Below are 20,674 nucleotides of genomic sequence, written 5' to 3'. Positions count from 1 at the left end.
AGAATTTCAAGAAAGTCCAATAACGTGCATGCCAATGCTCTAGGAAGGCAGGGAGCCGCCAGGGCAGGCAGGAGCAAGCAAAGCACTGCAACAGACATGCAGTTCAAGCATACCGGTAGCAAAAGAAAAAACCAAGAAGAACCATGGCTAAAAACAAAAAGGCAGTTGAACAGCAGGTTTATTCCGTTTAAAATAAAAGATCTGAGAAAGTGTGAAAACATTAACATAGCTAAACAGACTTAAGAGGTCAGAAGGGAGATAGGAAACAGTATTGCACAGATTCTAAAAAAAATACCTAGGCAAAGGCTCCAAGGAATGATGAAAGTACACTTCTCTCTCACTTATAGCATAAAGAAATGAGTGGGGGACGATGAGAGTAGAAAGCAGAGTTATACAGTTTGTGGAAGGAAGAATTGCCCATCTTACAATTTTATTTTGTTATGCTATTTCCCAGATCCTGTGCTGGGAAAAGGTCTGGTGAACAGAACAATTCAAAATCAGATCATTTGCTCAGTTGGTGGCTATGGGAACAGATAAATGCCTAGATTAGAATTAAAAGAACTGATTTTTGAGATAAACCAATAGGATTTCTAGGAAGACCACAACTGACCTTCAGGAGACCTGAAAAAAACTTTAGCTTGTAAAAAAGCTTTCAGTTTACCTGTAATACACTGCAGAAATTTTATAATTTCTTTTCCTGACAGGAATGTCTATCAGCAAGTTCTCAAAACGTTTTAAAAAACAAATAATAACAAAGTCATGCAAAAGCAGAATTATGCTCACTGTAGAGAGACACAAGCTGAATCTGAAATGATGTCCATCTATATGAACATGGTGATTTAATTCTTTATGGGTCCTTAAACACAGCTATGAAAAATATAGGCAGATTCGTACATTTACGTAGCACACTGGTAAGAGTGAAAAGATGAAATAATTTCTAAACTGTAAGAAATAAAGTGAAAAGGAAAAAAGACTAGGAGTAGAGAGCCGTAGGAAATAACACACTAATAAACTCAAGTCCTCTGTATGCATGTGTATGTAGACACATATGCAATGGAATATATGTATTTATGTATAGTATATACACTCACAAAGTAGTGAAATATTAAAAAAAAATTAAAAATGGAATTTTTATAAAAACATATTTCATATATAAAGAAAAACATAGAGAGAAATATATTTATAGAACTATATATATTTTACTACTTTATGAGTGTCAAGATAGAATTAGCATATAGGACCATTACACTATATTGAAGTTGGTTATTATTATAATAAAACTGGGTATTAAAAAACACTGTGAGTTACACTAAATTTTCAATAAATGAAAAACAGTTATTATACATAGTAGGCAATAAAAGTAGAGTACAGAAAAGTCATGTCTCAAAATAAATAAATAAATAAAAGATAAAGTAGAATAAATAAATGAAGCACATATTTTGTTTGTTTGCTGTTTGTTTTTCAACTAGAGAATTCAGTAATATGGATGGGAAGATCAGTCAAAGGGTAAGGGATTCTCAATTCTGAGGACAGCAAACGGGTAATATTATTGCCACTTCAGAGGTATGCACTGTGAATTAATGTCCTCATGGACACATCAGCTCAAGTCAAACAAAGACTAAAGGGAGAGGTCCTAGAACTGTTACAGTTTATAGATACTATTTACAAAATGCTACCACTGAGTTCTAAAGTTAGTGCACTGTCACATCTGACATCTTTCAAGATGTCTCCAAAGGTTAACTGCAGGTCTCTGAAATGTTCTTTGAACTTTTCCCATGATACTCATGGGTTCATTTACTAAATTATTGGAAAACAGGGGAAGAACAGAAAATAAAAATTTCACCTGTATATAAATATATATATGTGTACATTCCATGCCTTTACATGTTACATAGATTCTGCAACCTTAGACAGGAGCTGAAGACTAAAGCTCAGATACATCACAATCACATTATTTGCAGGAAGTGATGAGGCAAGGACGTGAACCTTTCTATACACTCTCAGACACTATGATCAAATACTGTATTTGGGTAGAAGGACAAGAAAAGAAGATAAAGCTCAGAAATATCACCTTATTTTCAATGTACCAGAACTATATAGTTTTGAAGATCTGTCTTTACATTTACAGTAAATGGTAAATTAATTTGGAATTCAGAAACTTAGAAGCACAATGAACAAAACAAACAAATTTAAAATTTTTAAATCTTATTAGACCAATTTCAGGAATAAATGAGTAAAAGCCTTATAAACCTTTGGACATCCATTTTCCAAAAGCACCAAGAGTGGGGTTAGTACAGTGAAAAACAATTGAGGCAAAAGGATCAGCTTTGACTCTAGCATGGGCTATTGCTTAAAAGAGTTAAAATATTAAAAGGCATTAATAGTAATGTTTAGTATTTATTGAATACTTGTTGCAGGCTAGGTTCCATGCTAAGTATATGACCTATATCATCTCTGAATTCTCATACATACATCTGAGGAAGATACATTTTATACTACTTAATAAAGGAAAAACCCAAAGCACAAGGCTAAGAAACTTGACTAAAAATAGTTACCAAATGCCAAAAAAAAAAAAAAAAAAAAAAAAAAAATCAAGACCCAAGCTGGAAGCTGACAAAATGACACAGTTAAGAGAATATCAATAATATCTCCTCTATATTTTATCATTATATACACTATAACAGTTTCCTTATATTAGTCAACATATTTTAACATGTGCTATGAAATGTTCACTTGGTTAATAGAAACATTTAAAAATACATCCAACCATATAAACAAACATCTATACATGCTTTGCTTTTGTGGTAATCAATACATGTTCTGTAGAGGCTTTGTTACTTGTGGGATTATACCTCCAAATAAGTGATGACCTCTTCCGAATTTAATTAACATCTTATAAATCACAGATAGCTCTAGGTCACAAGAAGGCTGATAAAGATAGAAGTGGTCTGGATGAATTTCGAATCCACTAGTGTATGATAAAGGCAGACTATGCTGTGTCACCCAAATTAGCTCTGCCAAAGTCACATGTGTAAGTGTAAGCTGGCAGCTGGGATCCAAGCAACACCACAAAGTCACATTGCTCAGCAAACCTCACACAAGAAATTTATTGGGAAAAACACAGAGGTGACTGCCTCTGCTCAGGATACAAGAAACAGAACAGGGTGGGAAGCAAGCTTAAATCATGGGGGCAGAGTTTTCCAGAGTAGCGATATCCAGGAGAGGAATTGGTGGAATTTCAAGTTCTGAGCTAGGGGTGAGCTCAGGGTTCGGTGGAATTTCAAGTCCCTGAATTCAGTTCAGGTTTTTTGCCCTACAGCATGTACCGAGTCTTTCAGTTACACATTAAAACGAAAGCATGAGTAAAATTTTTCATACTGGAAAAGTAAAGTTTGGGGAAATTAAAATGCATAGCATGGGGCTGGAGATGGTTCATTAGCTGGAAACATTGTTTGCTCTTGCATAAGATGGGAGATTCTGTCCCCAGCACTCAGACGGTGGCTTACAAGCAGATATAAGTCCAGCTCTGTGAGATCTGACTCCCTCTAGAAGCACCAGACATGCATGTGATACAATGGACACACATGCAGACGAAATACTCGTACTTATTAAATAAATAAATAAAATTTTAAAATATTTAATTTTAAGAAACAATAATTCTGCTCCAACTTCAAAAGATGATAAATTTGAGTTACTCAAAGAACTGGGCATATCACTGTGATTTTGCTACCTCAGAAACTTACTACAAATTGATGATGGTGCTGTGACTAAGAACAATCAGAAAAACAGATGGGATTTTCAGGTAACCTCTTCATTTTAGAAGCTGATATAAATAATCTTTCTTTCACCAAAGTAGGACAGGGATCTTTTTTTATAATGCTCAATTTTCATATTGCACAGAAATTAAAATAACCAGAGGGATGTAATCTGAGTATAGTTATGATTATCAGTATTTTCATATTCTCTCTCTCTCTCTCTCTCTCTCTCTCTCTCTCTCTCTCTCACACACACACACACACACACACACACACATTTGTTTGGTTTTGTTTCTGAGACAGGGTTTCTCTGTGCAGTCCTGGCTGTCCTGTAACTCACTCTCTCAGTAAACTATGCTGGCCTTGAACTCATAGAGGTCTGCCTGCCTCTGCTTCCTAAATCTTGGGATTAAAGGTATGTGCCACCACTCCCAACACAGCATTTCATATTCTAATATGTTGATTGACAAGTATTTATTTGTAGAATGATATTAATGTACCAAATCTGACTTTTACAAAGGGTCTTTTCACGAGGGTTTTATCATGTTTAACTGCAAAGACCTTTCTTTCACAGGACTTCAGTGTGATTATCAGTTAAATACCAGCATTAACCATTGTAACTGTGATAAACCTTTCTATGCCATAAGTCTTCAGAGAGAAACAGAACAGTGTTGACTTATTCTCAACACACCTTACAGAATCATTGGCCCCTATTACATGATGGCACAGAAGTTTGGTGAGTTAACATAATGAAAATTGTGGGGTTTACTTAATATCTAGAAGAAAAATGTAAGTCCTTTCTTTCAAGGAATATAAATAAGAAATCGTAGATGTCCCTTTGATTCTGGCAATGACTCGACTTCACATACTGACTATAGAATGAGAAATGAGGCAGAATGGAAATTAGGCTCTTATACAAACTCAGCTTCTGAGTTAAGGCTGACTAGATAAACAAGTCTGCTCTCTGTAGACCTAAACAACATGGATTTTCTTCACAATAACCTACTGCAGGCATACAAAGCTGATTTACAGTGCTAAATGTTATCTTTGGATAACTTGGTGTATTCAGTACCTTTTCTATCTCCAGGAGGAACCTGTGAATAAAATCTAACTGAAAAGAATTTTGTAGTAGTTCTAGTCACTCTTATACCTAAAATAGAATTCTCATTAAACTAGAAAATAAACTACCGTCTATAAAACTCAACCACACAATCAAAAACCACCAATAATTCTTGGGCATGTTTGCAAAAGCAGTAGTGCATTATTTCAGTGTACACACACTTACATGCACACACACACACACACACGCACGCACGCACGCATGCGCGCACAAACAAAAAGGGGAAAAGAAAGGGATATGAGAAAAAAGATTACACTATAGAAAAATTAAGCTAGTCAGTACCTGGAATTGACATCCCCATGTCCGAGCTGGCCATGCTGCCCATATCCAAATGTATAGACGTCTCCATTTTCCATCAAAACCACTGAAACCGACAGTTTAATAGTTTTAGAATAAGCATTTTATATTTTTATTATTGCAATAATGAAAGCAATATAATTTTCACTGTTAAATGTTAAGTCATTAAAAATAGATAATAAAAAAATTAGATGAATGAGTGATGGAAAGGCAGCAAAGAATATAGGGAGGGATAACTTACATGACAAGCTTTGAAAAAGCCATAGGGAAACCTATTAAAGTAGAAGCTCCTTAAAATATACACATATAACAAGAGTTTAAATCAAGTTACCTTACGGTGGAGGGACAATATCACAACTACACAACACACGTTGGCAATAATAATAATAATAATAATAATAATAATAATAATAATAATAATAACAAATAGCAACAACCCAATGCCAGGAATGGGTCATTTCTTTTTTAGCTGTTGTCTATTGTGGTCTCATAGAGTCCCTCTAAACATCTTAAGCTATTGAAAATTCTCTTAGTTCATCTCTAAAAATTGATGGCAAAACCCTACTGCATACTTGCACATACTACATACCTGAACCATAAAAAATTGAAAAGTCAAGCAAGAATGGTTGAGGCTTCACCGTCGTGGCTAGCTTTAACAGTAACATATGCACACTACCCACAGAGAAAGTTATCATCACTGTTACCTAATTTACAACCATTTGAGCCACAACAATGACCATCTTGGCAAAATAATCCTCCTGGAACAATAATGGCATGATTGTTTTTGAAGTAACCAACCACTTATGGATTATATTTTAAGACTCACTTCATGAAATAGAAACCACACCTGACACCCTTAACAGGGCCAACCTGTAGCTAGACAGATTATAGACCACAGGGGAGACTCTACTACTGTTACTGTGCTAAATGGAGATAATTTATTTAGCAAAAATAAATCCGAATGACTTATGGATATACTCATGGATAAGGGCATCTCTCAACTCCCACCAGAGAAGCTTGTTTTGGTAGTAGATGGCAGTTAGCAAAAAGGACCACAACTGGCCAACCTGCTGAGAATAAAAGACTTCAGAGTTCTCAACCCTAAATGGGACATCAATACACTACCCTTCCATACAAGGCTAAGGAATCTTCATGGAACAAGGGTAGAAAGATTGTAAAAGCCAGAGATGATAGATGACTACAAAGAAATAGCATTTCCTGGATACAAAAGGGCAGGTGTATTTAAGGACTTTCAGTGATTGTGACAGTATGACCAAGATCCATACAAGGCCACGACAGACAAAATCTCAACATGGAGCAGGGGAGGTGGGTATGAAGTCCCATCACAAGCACATGAGCTTTTGGAATTTGATAGCATTTTATTTAAGGATGTAAAGGCTGGTAGGTTAACTACACTTCAGGGCAGGTCTTTCGGCAATACAAACTTGACTTAATGGGTTAAAAAAAGAGAAAGAGAGCCAAAAAAGGCTGGGAGGGTATGGAGGTAAGCAGAGATCTGGGAAGATTTGGAGGATGGGGAAAGTGAATGCGATCAAAATACATTGTATAAATTTCTCAAAAAAGAAAAATATTAATTTAAAAATAGGTAAGAAAGGTGTGGCAGTGCACACCTTGACTCCCAGTCTCTGGAAAGCAAAGGCAAAGGAATCTCTGTGAATCTGAGTCCAGCTGCATCTATACAGTAAATTCTAGGCCAGCCAGGAGTACACAATAAGATCTTGTATCAAAAAATAAACAATATAAAAATTAGGCAAGAGTAGCTTGCATAATTCTACATTCATTAAAAAATTAATAAAATTTTATTTTTGAAGAGTATTTTATAGGTCATAAAGTTCATGCTTCTCATTATACACTTTAAAACACTGACAAATACCATTAGATAACATTAGCATTTAGTGAGACATGTTGGTTTATCTTCATAATGGGTAAGCACATATTAAATTCTGTTCTCTAATATCTAGAATGTTAGAGGCAAGCAGGTAGGGTAGTCTCTAAACGACTATAAACAGCAACAAAACAACAGAAATTAAGATTTGTGAATGTCTTATCAAGTGAGAAAACATAGATTCATTTTTAATAGTGTAACTTAAGCTGTTTAAATGGAATGCCAATAATTTACTAAAATATATTTTATTTTAAGGATATATATATTTCTACTTTAGCACTAATAAAACATGGGGTAATATTATAAGAGATAGGGATTTTAGAATTGAATGGCACTTCACAAATTATTTCATCTCCAGTAACTTCTTGAACTGAATTAGAAAGTATATCAGCAGACAAATTAGAAGCTAGATCTGGTGACAAGTACAGTACTCTTTCATCATGCTATAGTTTTTAAGAGATTCTGCAATTATAAAAAACTTATTAACTTGACAGATACTGTGCCTTGACATGCAGGCAACAACTTATAATTTATCAATTAGAAGCAAGGTATGCACAATTGTAAAAATGAAGTTATACCCCAAAGTTTCAGCTGCTACCTGAATGGTGAAATCCACAGCTGACTTGCACTGCTCGGAGCTCACAGTCAAACCTCACGGAGCCTGGAGGATAGGTTGTGATTTTGCTTGCATCCTTTTCCCCTCTATCTCCACTTCCATCTGAAAACGTTATAATTAATGATTAAACCATTATTCAGATTCATAATAATTTTTAAATACTTTACAATGGAAGAAAAAAAGAAAAAATGTTAAAAGGAATAAGCAAGAAGACCCTGTCATTGTTAGAAGTGATAGATCAAGAAGCTACCTGCAAAGAAGACAGTCTGAACAAATATATATACATCTATGCATATACAATATATATATATACACATAAATGTATATATATGTGTGTGTGTGTGTATTTCAGTTCTAAGTACTATTAAACAAATAAAAATAAAAATAGGATTAAGGTATGAATAAAAACTAGTCAGCTAATTAGCTGTGTAATGAAAATGCATAATTAACAGAAATAAAATTTGAATGTGAAATTTAAATTTGATATGGAAAAATTTAGTTTGCATAAAAATAACAATATGCAAAGTCATTTAACAGTAATTTCACTTAATGATACTGTTAGTACTCGCTATTTACAGAATTCTAGTAGACTCACAAATGACAGGTTTCTTATCCAGCTCTCAGAAAGGCTCTTCTTGCCTCTCTGCCTACCAGGACAGCAGAACTACTGAACTTAAAAAACTGTATAAAGACCAAAGATTTTTACTGAAGATGCTTTAGGTCAATGGCCTATCCCCATTCATCTCCCTCTCCTTCCTTCCCTCCATATTCTAGTCTGTGGCTTTCTTCTGTCCCCACTCGCTGTAGCCCACCACATCTTCTTTTTATCTTTATTCTTTTCCTAATATTTGCCTCTCAACTTGCTTTAGGCTTCTTTCAACCACTGTTCTCTACATATGATTTAGAAATGTATGATATTCTAACCATAGCATTCACACTCTAGAATATTAAAATTTGGAGTTGGTAATGTGTTAATCAGACTGACAGCTTGCTTTTTGAAACAAATATGACCTTTATATCAATACTCAAATTCCTTTCACACAGTACTAATGAACATCTGGAAGGAATTTCCACAGGGCACCGGGCTAAAGCACTCCATGGTAGCATGGGAACAATAAAGAAGTGTATACAACATGCAGACACACAGTTTAAATACTAAATATGAGAACATCCAATTATTTAGTTTTCATTTCATTCACTCTGATTTACTTTCATTATTATTTAGTTAACACAAACTTTATCTAAAGAGTAACCTTCTTTGTAAGACAATGACCTTCATCTAAAAACTTTGAATACTTTCTAACAACCTTTAAATACTTACTAACACTAGGGAGTAAAACCTCACTAATTCGGAATAGCATAAAATGGGTAAGCCCATGTGACTTACTGAAGAAGTATTAATATCAGGATATTTAAGTTAAAGCTCAGTTTTGTTATCTTCAAGCAATACAGATTACAGATTAAATACTACAATGAAGAAAATATGCTCCCCTACATCAGACTTCAAAATAGGTCAACGTTACATTAAAATGTAGCATAAACATGAAAGTCCTTTAACATACAAGAATTAACTGCTGGACCCAGAGGTTGAAGGCACGTTGAAGGAATCCTTCATTTCTTGAGCCCTTGGTTTGAAAAGCTAGTGATTTTAGACAGGTTTCCCCTTAAAAGTATGACCCTGAAAATCCAGAGGAAGAAATTACTTTGAATTTTTTATTAAAAAATATCACAAAACTACACCAGAATTAGTGAGAGGTTTTACTATAACAGGATAAAAAAAAAATAATACCTCTTTTGCTAAGTTTTCTAATGTGGGTTTGTCTATTAAACCATAGAAAAAAACAAATTAAATAAAAAGTCCTAACACTTTCGGTCCGGATGAAATGTATCCCCCATTTAAAGGCTTCTCTCTCATCTGGGAAGATGGTGGAATATATTCATGACCTCAGGAAAAAAAATAAGACTATGTTTTCCAAAGTTTACTTAATCAGACACTAGATGGGAAGAAGTTCTATAACTTCCTCATAATTGGTATATATATAAAATTGTTAAAAGCAAGAGTGATTTAAAAATCACATTAGTTATTTTCACATTTTACCAGACTTAATGAAACACTTTAAATATTAGTCCACTTTATATGAATGTATTCCACTTGGAAACTTTTACCTTGACTTTAAGCTTTTTCTCCTCCTATGAATTAGAGGCTAATTTAGATACAAATCCCACAAAAGACTATAGCATCAGAGAAGAGAAAATATTAAAGGCCTAATAATTTAGTAAATAAAATTCATATTAATAAAAGAAAGATTTTATTGGAGAAATCAAAATTCCATTTAGAAACTTTTTGTTAAGTGTTCATGTAAAATGCATCCTATATATAAAACCATACCTTAATATTACAGATTTTGAAAGTATTAGTAAAAAATAAAGATGAGTCTTAGTCAATGGCAGACTTTTAAACACGCACACACATTGGGATTTGACATAAAAATATAATTTAATTATAATAATTTAGGTTTTTTTAAAGTTTGGAAAATGTAGTCCAAATCAAGAATCAGCAAGTACACTTGAGTAAGGTCAAATATGTTCAAACTCATTACTATAAAAAGATTAATGAGCAGCTAAAGAACTTCATCTTGTTTTAGAAAATAATGTAAGTCTCAATAGACTGTTGGCATGTGCATAATTGTCTTTTTTAATCGATGTCCAAATGTATCTAGCATATGATACTAAATCTATGAAATCTTGGCAGATACGTGTTTAAAATGTTGCATTTATCTTCTGTGACATATTTGTGTAGAAGATAGAATAACATCTAAAGGGCTGGATATCATATAAATTTTTACTTCAAGCCATGCATTTGAGCTAACCTTGGTCATACAAACCTAAAACTGATCATGGAACACAGTGAATGCTTTGAGAAAAATCATTAAATAAAACACAAAGAGCAGCAGTACCTGCAATATCCTAAGTACTTTATTTGTGCTAAACATTATAAAACTTTTGGTGCCACAGTGACTAAGTGGTTAGACTAGAATCCTAGCTAATGGTGTAACAACTAGCTATTGGACCTTTTAAATTAGCTTTCCCACTTATCAAACAGCAATAATGGTGCACACCTCATAATATTCTTTTGAGGATCAAACAATTTATAGAAAGTATTCAATCAATATTTACTACGATTGTTCATTGTTATTTGCTTAATCAGCATAACAGTGCAATGACATAGGTATTATTTTACCATTTATTAATATTCAAAGAGTTACACAACCAGTCCAATGTCACAAATGGTAGAACTAATTTAGAATTTGAACATAAATAAGGATCATGTGTGTTTTTTCTTATCATAAATCAGACACCTTAAATCTCTAGTTAAAAAAATAAACTATAAATTCTTTACACACTTAATCAAATTGCAGATTCTGTACATTCAAGAGAATTCTAAACCAGAAGCTAATAGTGCAGTTAAAAGAATTGAGGCTAGCATTCATGGTGGATTTTCATGTGCAAATATAATACATGCATGTCATATTTAAGATAGTCTTTATAGTAATACAGGTTGCAAGTTATTTATGCTAATAAAATAAAGACATGGAAGCTAAAGAGACTAACAAATTTATGAACAGGTGTACAGTTGTATAAAAGATTTAGGATGAAAACTGAACCATAATCAAGGTCATAATATATCCAAAATATTCTATAGTACTCTCAAACAGAAAGAGCAGAAAATATTCCCAGGTGCTTAGCAGAATGTCTTCAAAATGTCACAGCCAGTCACTCTAAAATAGATTCAAAGACTACTCCTATAATAATTCAGATGTTCCTAACTAGATATGACATATCAAAAAACTTCCCTGATGCGGAGAAGTAGCTGGAGATAAAGTTAATCTAGGAATTATTTTAGAAATCTAGCTTATGATCCTATTTTCAAACAACCTATATATGTTACGAAGAATTCTACTCAGCGATTCAGTCTTACACAGTCGAGTTTTTAATCAAAGTCTGCCATGCTTTAAGTATCTCTGAGCTCCGTGCAGTTGACCAAACGCTCTTCAGCTTTCCATCTTAGGAAGTAGTGCTGCTAATAAATCTAGTTTTTAACCCTTAAAAAGCTACAGGGCAAAAAAATAACTCTTATCATCCTATATTTGTAACCACAACATATTTTATAATTATACTTAGGTCAGAAGACAACAATTAGCACAGTGAACTTCTAAGTGGATAAACTAAAGGCCAAAGTAACAAAAGAAAAAGTGTATAAAGGAAAATATTAAAAGACAGTGAAATGTGTAAGAGCAGTCAACAGAAAGAGAAGAACAGATGACGGGACAGTGAAGGACAGCCGGCCAATTAATGTAGTGAGCAAACAAGAAGTAGTGAGTGGCAAATTATTATCTACAGAAATAGGACACTATCTCATAAGTTAACACTACATTCATTCGGGAGTAAAGAGATGAAACTGACTTACTCTATAAAACCAGAAAAAATACATAAATGAACAAACAAACCTGGCTCTCCACTGGAATGCCCACATCCGTCTCGAAGACTGTTACAGTATTAAAAAGAATAATCCAATGGCACACAAAAGTGATTTAAGACTAGCTTTTGTTTAAGAGTTTCTATAGTTAATAAGTCTATATATAACATTAAGGGAAGTACTATTTAAATTTGTAACACCAGTCTACATTTAATACTATACTCAAAACAATTTTTAAAAGGTATAATTTATCCGTAAGATACTAAGATTTGAATCTGTCTCATGAAATAGGAATATATTATTCTACTTTAGGGAAAATCTTAGAATCCTAGTCATACATCTATTGATAAAAGAAATTAAGAAAATCTGCACTAAAAGAGGAGCATGATATCACAGATTCCGGCAAACAAAAAATAAATTTACATAATTTAAAAACTATTCTACAGATTTTCATATACATGAATTGTTTGATTACCCAGTAAATAAAGCAAACACAAACCCTATATTAACAAGTGATATCGCATTTAAAGCACTTAAGTGTGAATTCCATGTTTTGTCTGCTTTGTTTTGTTTTTGCTTTGAGTAGCAAACTGACAATCTGAGAAAGGCAAGTAATAAAGCTGGTACTATCAGTCACTTTTAAAAGTTAGTTTTTAAAATTTATATTTATAGGATGTTTATATTTATATTATATGGTGTTCTGGCTGGCAGTATGCCTGCACACCAGAAGAGGGCACCAGATCTTACAACAAACAGATGGTTGTGAGGCACCATGAGGTTGTTGGGTAATGAACTCAGGGACTCTAGAAGAGTAGCCAGTGTTCTTAACCTTTGAGCCATCTCTCCAGTCCATGAAAGTATTTTTAAAAGATGGGTTAAAGTCTTTCGGTCACAGAAAAAAAGTAAGATATACACAGTTAGATTAACCTGTCTATACAGAATATACTTTCAAAATTTTCAACTATCTTCAGCCCAACTTTAGACATTTTAGGAAACATCAGATATAATTTGGACTAGCTAATGAAGAGTATTTGTTTCCCATGCTAGAAATCAAGATATAATTTATATAAAAAATAAAAATTTTTCTTCACTAATTATTTCCTGATATTAGCTTAGCTGCAATTAGTAGTTCAAAACTAGTTATAAGCACATCTTGGGATTATTTTTATAATCCAGAACTCTGCTTATGAAATAAATGATGCAGAAGGAGACTCTCAGTCTCTCATTTTGGTAAGAACTCTGACCTCTTTTGAAAACTACAACATTTATATATTTTTATCCTCTACTTATATCTCTTTCTATGTGGCCCACAGATAGCAAGTGAATTTATTTCTATATTCCTGTACGCTGTTAGCATTAAAATAACAGGAAAATACATTGGCAGTATTAACATATTTTACATTGTGTATTTAATAATTTTGTTAATGCTAAACCATATTAAAAACATTGAGAAGGACTAAAATACTACACTATGATCATCAAAAATCCAAGGATAAAGAATCAAAAGAGAAAGGAATGATACTTTTTACCTTTTTAAATTAGGACACAGGGAAATAAATGGAAGAGACACACTGTGAACACACTCCCAACAACAAAGAGAGAAGCACACATCCACACAGACAGCACCACTCTCAGTGTGTTCTTTCTCCTCAGGCTATCCACCCACAGAAGCAAAGCAGCAGAAGTCAGTTTGTGCATTTTCCCAGAGACAAAATCCCAATGAGTGGAAGAGGCTGGGAGAGCATCCCACCTAGGTGATAAGGAAGACCAAATACCTTTGTGCTTGTCCCGTTTATGCTTTAGCTGAGCAGGATGGGATCTGAGTCTGGCTAGAGCCTGTTCTCGGTGGTTCATAAAAATAGGACCAGCAAATACAAGGGGGCCTGAGGAGAAACATTTTGTATGTGCATAGAAAAGCTCACAAAATGAAAACACTATAATGAATAAAAATAATTAAAGCAAACACGCATGAGAAAATTATTTTTTAACTGTTTTGGACTCTACTTTTTTCCAATTTCCCATCCCATGACCTATTCACCATCTAAGACATTACTGTCTCAAGTATAGTTTATAAAGTAAAAAATCCAATCTTACTATTTTTAAAGGAACTGGGCATTTCCTAATAGTCTCAAACAGATAATCCAGACCTTCTACTAAAGTAATCTTAAAAGTATTTTTCAATAACATATATTAAAGATTAGTAAACATATACTGAATAAAAACAACTTTGTTTCCTTTTGAAATAACAGAACACAACTAATTTTTAAGTTAATCAATAAGACATTTCAGATAATTCCAGATCTTTATCAGCTTTTCTATAAAACCAAGGTGAAATTGTTACTGACATTTCTACATGTTGTAAAAGTATTATCATACTAGATGTTCAGAAGCAAACCCTAAACACTTATGAGTGAGCACATACATAAATAAATATCTATGTGTAGAAACAAGAATAACCGAGATTGAGTCTCATATAGACAGTAGATAGGACTATCTACTTCAATTAACATTTTAGGAACATTAGTTAACATTCTTAAGCCATTTATTTCTGAAGCATCATTATATAAAACATAATCAAACACATTTGTTACTTCCCTTATTTACTTAAGGAAAATATTTACAGTCAAAATAGCTTTAATAAAAATTTTAAAAGATCATTTTTTCCTGTGAACATTTAGCTTGAAAAGAAAAAGTAATTTGGACTACACTTTAAGAATATAAGTAGAATAATCAACAAAGTCTTCAAAATTTACTCTAAGTTTGAGAGTTAACCCATTAGCATTTGAAAAGGTAATTATGAAGATATATAAATGCTGAAAATTTTTCATGACTCTCTACTGGTCTTCAATTTAATTAATTTAGCTAGTAATGGAAAAATTAAAACTACAGTCATAATAAATTTTAAATTTTATAGTTTAATTATATGGTATTCTTTAGCAAACATAAAACAAGTGAATAAAGAAACATCTAGATTATGTTCCTAGATTCAACAAAAAGATGAGTAGCACCAATACTTTAAAAAGGCAAGAAAAATATTTTAAATGATTAATTATAATACAAACATGAAAATTTAATGTTAGAAGAATTAAGTATTATTTCCTTATAATGCAGTAAATTTATATAAACTGAGCTCTATTTCTAAAGGAAGCAAAGTTCTTTCAATAAGAACAAAATGTCTTTTTTACTCATTATGTATTGACTATGAGGTGATTAAAGAAATTAGCATACATTACTCTTAATTACTTTCCATTAAAAAAAATAATACTGAAGGAATCACAACTTATAATATAATTAGTTATATTACCCTTTTCTGACTTTGGAGTCTAATGAAGATATTTTTACCTAGAAAAATACAGCTATTGATTTATTAATTAGTCTCTCACTAAATTTAATCTTTTAGGAATCTTCTGATGTATAAAAACATACAGTACATTGGCTAGAAACCTAAAGCTATAAAACAGCATTGTATCTTGTATACTGAAATAGTTTTTCAGGTACAGAACTCGATCATTCACTTATTCACAAAACTTTTGCTACTGCATAAGTAGTAGATACTAGCTACCACAGATATAATTATAAAGACATGGGACCACAATAGGAACACAGAAATGAAAACAACTGTATGGTATTATATAACAAGTGCAAAAAAAAGACATTTGTGTGTCATTTATGAAGAAAAGACTATGTTCAATTTAATTGACTCAGGTTTTAAAAAAATGTGGAGTTAACTAGAGAAATGGAAAGGAAGATATTGCAGTTAAAAGATTTAGAATAACTTGAGAATGTTAAGCAATATTGTTCGGTCATGAAAAACCCCTGAAACCAAAGTACAAAAGGTTATAGAGTCATGGGAAATTAGTTTGTGAGCCTGGCATGATGGTACTCCTCTATAATTCCAGCACTTGGGAGGATCCTGATTTCCAGTCCAATCTGATCTACGTAGTGTGACCCAGGCTCAAAACAAACTTGTAATGTTAATAGAATAAACTTCCATTCTGCAGGTAATCAGAAGTTCCAAAACTGTTTTCAGTCATCCAACAAAGATATTCCAATTTAAGCTCCAAATGAGGTGACAACTAGTAAATATGACCAGAATACAGTCTAGCGTGGGACACACACAACCTATTGAGAAGTTATGAGCAGCGTATATTAAAAAGAAACACACTAAAGGGACAGTGAGAAAAACAAATGTTAGAAAAGCAGGGATTGAAAGAATACTAGAAACACCACCTAAAAATATCTAATAAAATTAATGGAGTACTACAAAGGTTCACTGATGAATAAAAGGGGGTGTGTGCTGGAAATAGGAATACAAACAGAGCCAAGCCTGCAGGGAAAAGAATGAGAACTGAACACGAGGACAGTCAAGACTCTTTTGATTTTAAATACAGAAGCGCTACTAGTTAGAACACCGCATAAGAACTAGTCTGGATAACAGTGAATATTGGCTTGCAAAGGGGTAATAATGGGGTGACGAACAATTGAACAAGACTTTTTGCGGCAACACTGAAAAGAAGAGGTGGTCTAAACTAAGATGGAAACAGTAGGGTTCTCAAAAGTTAAAAAAAAAAGCTACTAAGGTATTAAAAAGTCTGAATGAGTACAACTTACTGGTGTATTTCAGTAGGAAGCAGTGACTAAAACAAGCCTGAAATACTACAAAATTTGATATATATAAAGTATACTTATTTTGGGCCAATTCACAGGCAGGTAGAAAGAATGGAGAATCAACGGGAGCATTAAATAAGACAGAATTTTCAGACAACTATTAACGATATAAACCAATAATGTAAAAATTATTCTTGGGACTGGGAGGATAGCTCTGCAGGTAAAGTGTTTGACATAGAAGCATGAGGACCTGAAAGAAGATTCTCAGAACTTACATTAAAAGGCAGGCATGAGCAAGGACATCTGTAACCCCAGAAGAGTAAGGCAGAGAGAAGTGGACAGCCAGAACTCTCCGGCTAGGCAGTTCAGCTAAAAAGGCAAATTCTAGATATAAGGAAGAGACCCTTAAAGGTGGGGAATTTAAGGTGAAGGTGAAGAGTTACTGAGGAAGACAGTCCCAACATCCACCCAGGGCCTCCACAAATGTTTACATGGAAACATGTTCCTGCTCACACACACATGCACAGACACACATACTACACATGTATTCCTCTCCTTCTCCCCCCCCCTCCCTCCCTCATTCCCTGTTCCTATTCCTGTCTGCGTCTGTCTCTTTCTTTCTCTCTTTTGATTCAGAAACTCTACTTCTTCCCATTTATTCTTGGCAAAATTCTTTAAAAATTATAAAGAAATTTAAGCACAAAGGTGATTATTAAAATTGTATCTTATTAATTGAGGCAAGAATCTAAAATCAACCCATACAAAAGTTACATTTAAATACTATGGTATCCCTTCAATAGAAGAGATTTCAAATATTAAATTGAAACTTATGAAGCATTTTTATGAAAGAAACTGTTGATGCTGTTCTAAATTAAGAATTAATCAAAAATAAAATGTTGGAAATGTATATATAACATATATAAATGTATATATAACAATAGGCCACTTCCATATATATATATAGCCACTTCCCTAAATATATATATGCCCATATGTTTTAAATGCATAGATATCTCCATAAATTGTATCTCAATTGAGAGAAATATGGAAACATCTAAAATAGACCAGTAACATTATTAACATAATGGGAACACTGTAGAACAAAGAAAATGATCTATCAAAATATAAAAAAGTTTATAACAAATCTATAAAACAAAATTCAGCATATAAACAGAAATATATAAAACGTTGATTAGAAGATGACAATGAAATAAGTAAAATTTGTAACTGAATCAAAGAAAAGGACCTAAATTCTTGTATTATTTCAATTATTTTATATGCAATAAAGAGTTTTTAAAAATTAGAAAGCATTATTAAAAAACAGATGCAAATATGTATTATAGGAGAAAATCACCTAAAATAACTATAAGCAAAATTATATATAAAATTTTAAAAGAAATAATACCAAAATTCTGTTTATAGCTTTGTATGAAAATCTTTTTTAACTGATATACAGTTTTTTTAACTGATACTTCATAAATTGTCCATATATTTTAGTTTTAAAAGACTTTTATGTGGCATAGAAATTTGAACTAATACTGTATTTCATTTATCAAATCAATCAAATAACACTTTTAGCAATAGAAATATCAATGTGGCTACTTTAGAATTATAGACTGCAATAAATTTATTTTTATATTTTAATTTGTGACTAAAGAAATTTTTACATGTCAAAATGGAATCTGTGTTATTCTAGAGAAGCAGAGGGGGGCTTTTCTTCATCAGAATCAAAATGTTGTAAGAAAAGCAACTACGTCAAAGCTAAAGCGGGAAAGAAAATGGACTACTCCCACCATGACTCAGTAGCCATCACCACTGAGCATGTGCGCTGCGTTTCCACGCATGTCACCAACAGTCACCAACATAGGTAGGCAGGCACAGCGGTTGCTCACTGAAGGGGAGGAACTGAGGTTCAGGGAGGTTAAGTTCCCAAGGTTTATCCTTACAGTAGTACAGCTAGGCTATCACTGTACATTATTACCCAGCTGAGATGCCACTGGGAGTAACAGCATTAGACAACAGCCTGTGTCATATAAACAGTATTGAAATTGCACCAATAAACCTTAATAGGTTAATTGATTAAATAGGCTTTGATACAGAGCTAAGGGCTGAAATGTTGATCAACTTTGAAACAACTACAACAGACTGAAAATATGATGAAGAAAACAAGTGAGTAACATAACTAAACCCTCGCCATACACACATGGGTATAAGTTCCTCACTAATGAATACGTAAGAGTGGGAGCTATCATCACTGTTCTTATACAGGAAAAGACAGACAAGCAGTCTTCTCCAGCACTGACCACTCACCCAGCAGTGACTCACACAGAGAACAATGATGGAAAAAACTCTGAACCACACTGACTTAAAATATTGGCTTAACAGTGTGGTATCACCAGAACCCCTGAAAATCTTGCTAAAGATCATTTTGTTAGGCCCTAATATCCAAGTCCCAGATTCAGCAGGGCAGGGGTGGGGCCTGAGAACTGGTACTTGTGGTAAGTGCCCATGTAATGATGCTCCATTTGAGACACACTGGAATAAGTAAAAGCTCTACTTTGCATAAAATCTATAAAATTACTGAGATTGTAAGTCAATTCATATGACCCAATCTAACAGACCAAAGAGTACAAAAAATGCATAGTAAGGAGAAAATAACCTTAAACAAAAATACTAATAAAAGAAATATACAACAGAATGTTTCCAAACATTTATGAAATGTAAATAAGAACAGTATATGCATTAATCTCATCAAAATATTTTAAAACCCTTAACTTTATGTGCATGAAGTCAACAGTCAACACTGATTCTAAGTTCCTATAACAATAACTCCTACACTCCAAAAGTTTCTTAGATTTTTCAGGTACACCATTTTATTACTTATTGTATTTCATAAAGAATAACTAAAAAAAATGGACAATGACGGTAATAGCTACCATGAGTTGATTAAAAACATGTAAAAGCAGTAATAAGCTTATTTCTGCACCAAATATCCTGTACTTTCTAAGAAGTATTCAAGATATGCGATGTCAATACAGTTTGCTGATTAAGAATTTGCTTAACACAACAATAAGAGTACAGACTTTTAATATTTGTCCTAATTGTAGAAAGACACAATTCTGTGGGAGAACAATTTTAGTAACATAATATTAACTTCTGCCTACTGGATACATATTAAGATCTCATTTATATACAACAAATATTAAATATATTTTCAGGCCAAGAAAGTATTCCAAACAATAAGGAAATAATAAATAATAAGAGCAATACACCTGTCTTTGCAGATTAGACTTTTAATTCTTTCTTTTTTTTTTTTTTGTAAAATACAAAGTCTAGGTTAAACTAAGTTTTGGCCCATGGTCAAATATAAATGAGACAAAAGTCTGAGTAAAACATTGATCTTTATATTTGTAATTCTCATTACTAATGGTATTTATATTTTGCAATGGCACAATTTTTTTTTTTGAACGGTTTAACTGCAGACAGGCTTGGAATTTCTGGCAATCCTCCTGTCTTAACACTGGTGTACTGAGATTATAGGCATGAGCCATCATGCTGTTACATGGCACACATTTTACTGTGGGGTGATTAGCATGCTACTGAAATAAATGGATTTTTACTAGCATAATTATAGATGTCACAAATACGTTCCTGTAGCTTTCACATGGTACTGGAATGTTACAAACTTTGTTGACTTCTTACAAAATGAGGGTATTCTGTAAACGTTTCAATGGTCTCAGAGAGGGTATGAAAGTTTCCCTGCACCTTTTCTATGTCGCTACATCTTACCTCTTCCATCTTCTAATCTGTGCCTTCTAATGACACGTTGCCGTTTTTCTTCTTGCCGTAACTGAAGATGTTCTTCAATATTAACCCCAGGTACAGGGACAGCTAG

General features: G+C 33.0%; 1 protein-coding gene across 13 annotated transcripts in view; it reads right to left on the bottom strand.

Annotated features, from left to right (window-relative positions):
* The window catches only part of Mycbp2 (MYC binding protein 2), a 237,284-nt gene that overhangs the window by 148,990 nt on the left and 67,620 nt on the right, over positions 1 to 20,674 (bottom strand). For 12 of the 13 annotated variants that reach the window (XM_057786001.1, XM_057786003.1, XM_057786002.1 and 9 more), the window contains exons 17-20: positions 20,569 to 20,670; positions 13,947 to 14,054; positions 7,677 to 7,796; positions 5,158 to 5,239 (exon numbers count right to left, since the gene is read on the bottom strand). In XM_057786001.1, coding sequence (XP_057641984.1) covers positions 5,158 to 5,239; positions 7,677 to 7,796; positions 13,947 to 14,054; positions 20,569 to 20,670 — 412 coding nt within the window. The remainder of the gene's footprint in view (positions 1 to 5,157; positions 5,240 to 7,676; positions 7,797 to 13,946; positions 14,055 to 20,568; positions 20,671 to 20,674) is intronic. The other variant, XM_057786009.1, reaches the window with a different exon arrangement.

Source organism: Chionomys nivalis, chromosome 12 (assembly GCF_950005125.1).
Source record: "Chionomys nivalis chromosome 12, mChiNiv1.1, whole genome shotgun sequence".
Classification (NCBI taxonomy): domain Eukaryota; kingdom Metazoa; phylum Chordata; class Mammalia; order Rodentia; family Cricetidae; genus Chionomys; species Chionomys nivalis.
The sequence above is the reverse complement of the archived record's forward strand: the minus strand, read 5'-3'. Positions and strand labels throughout refer to the sequence as shown.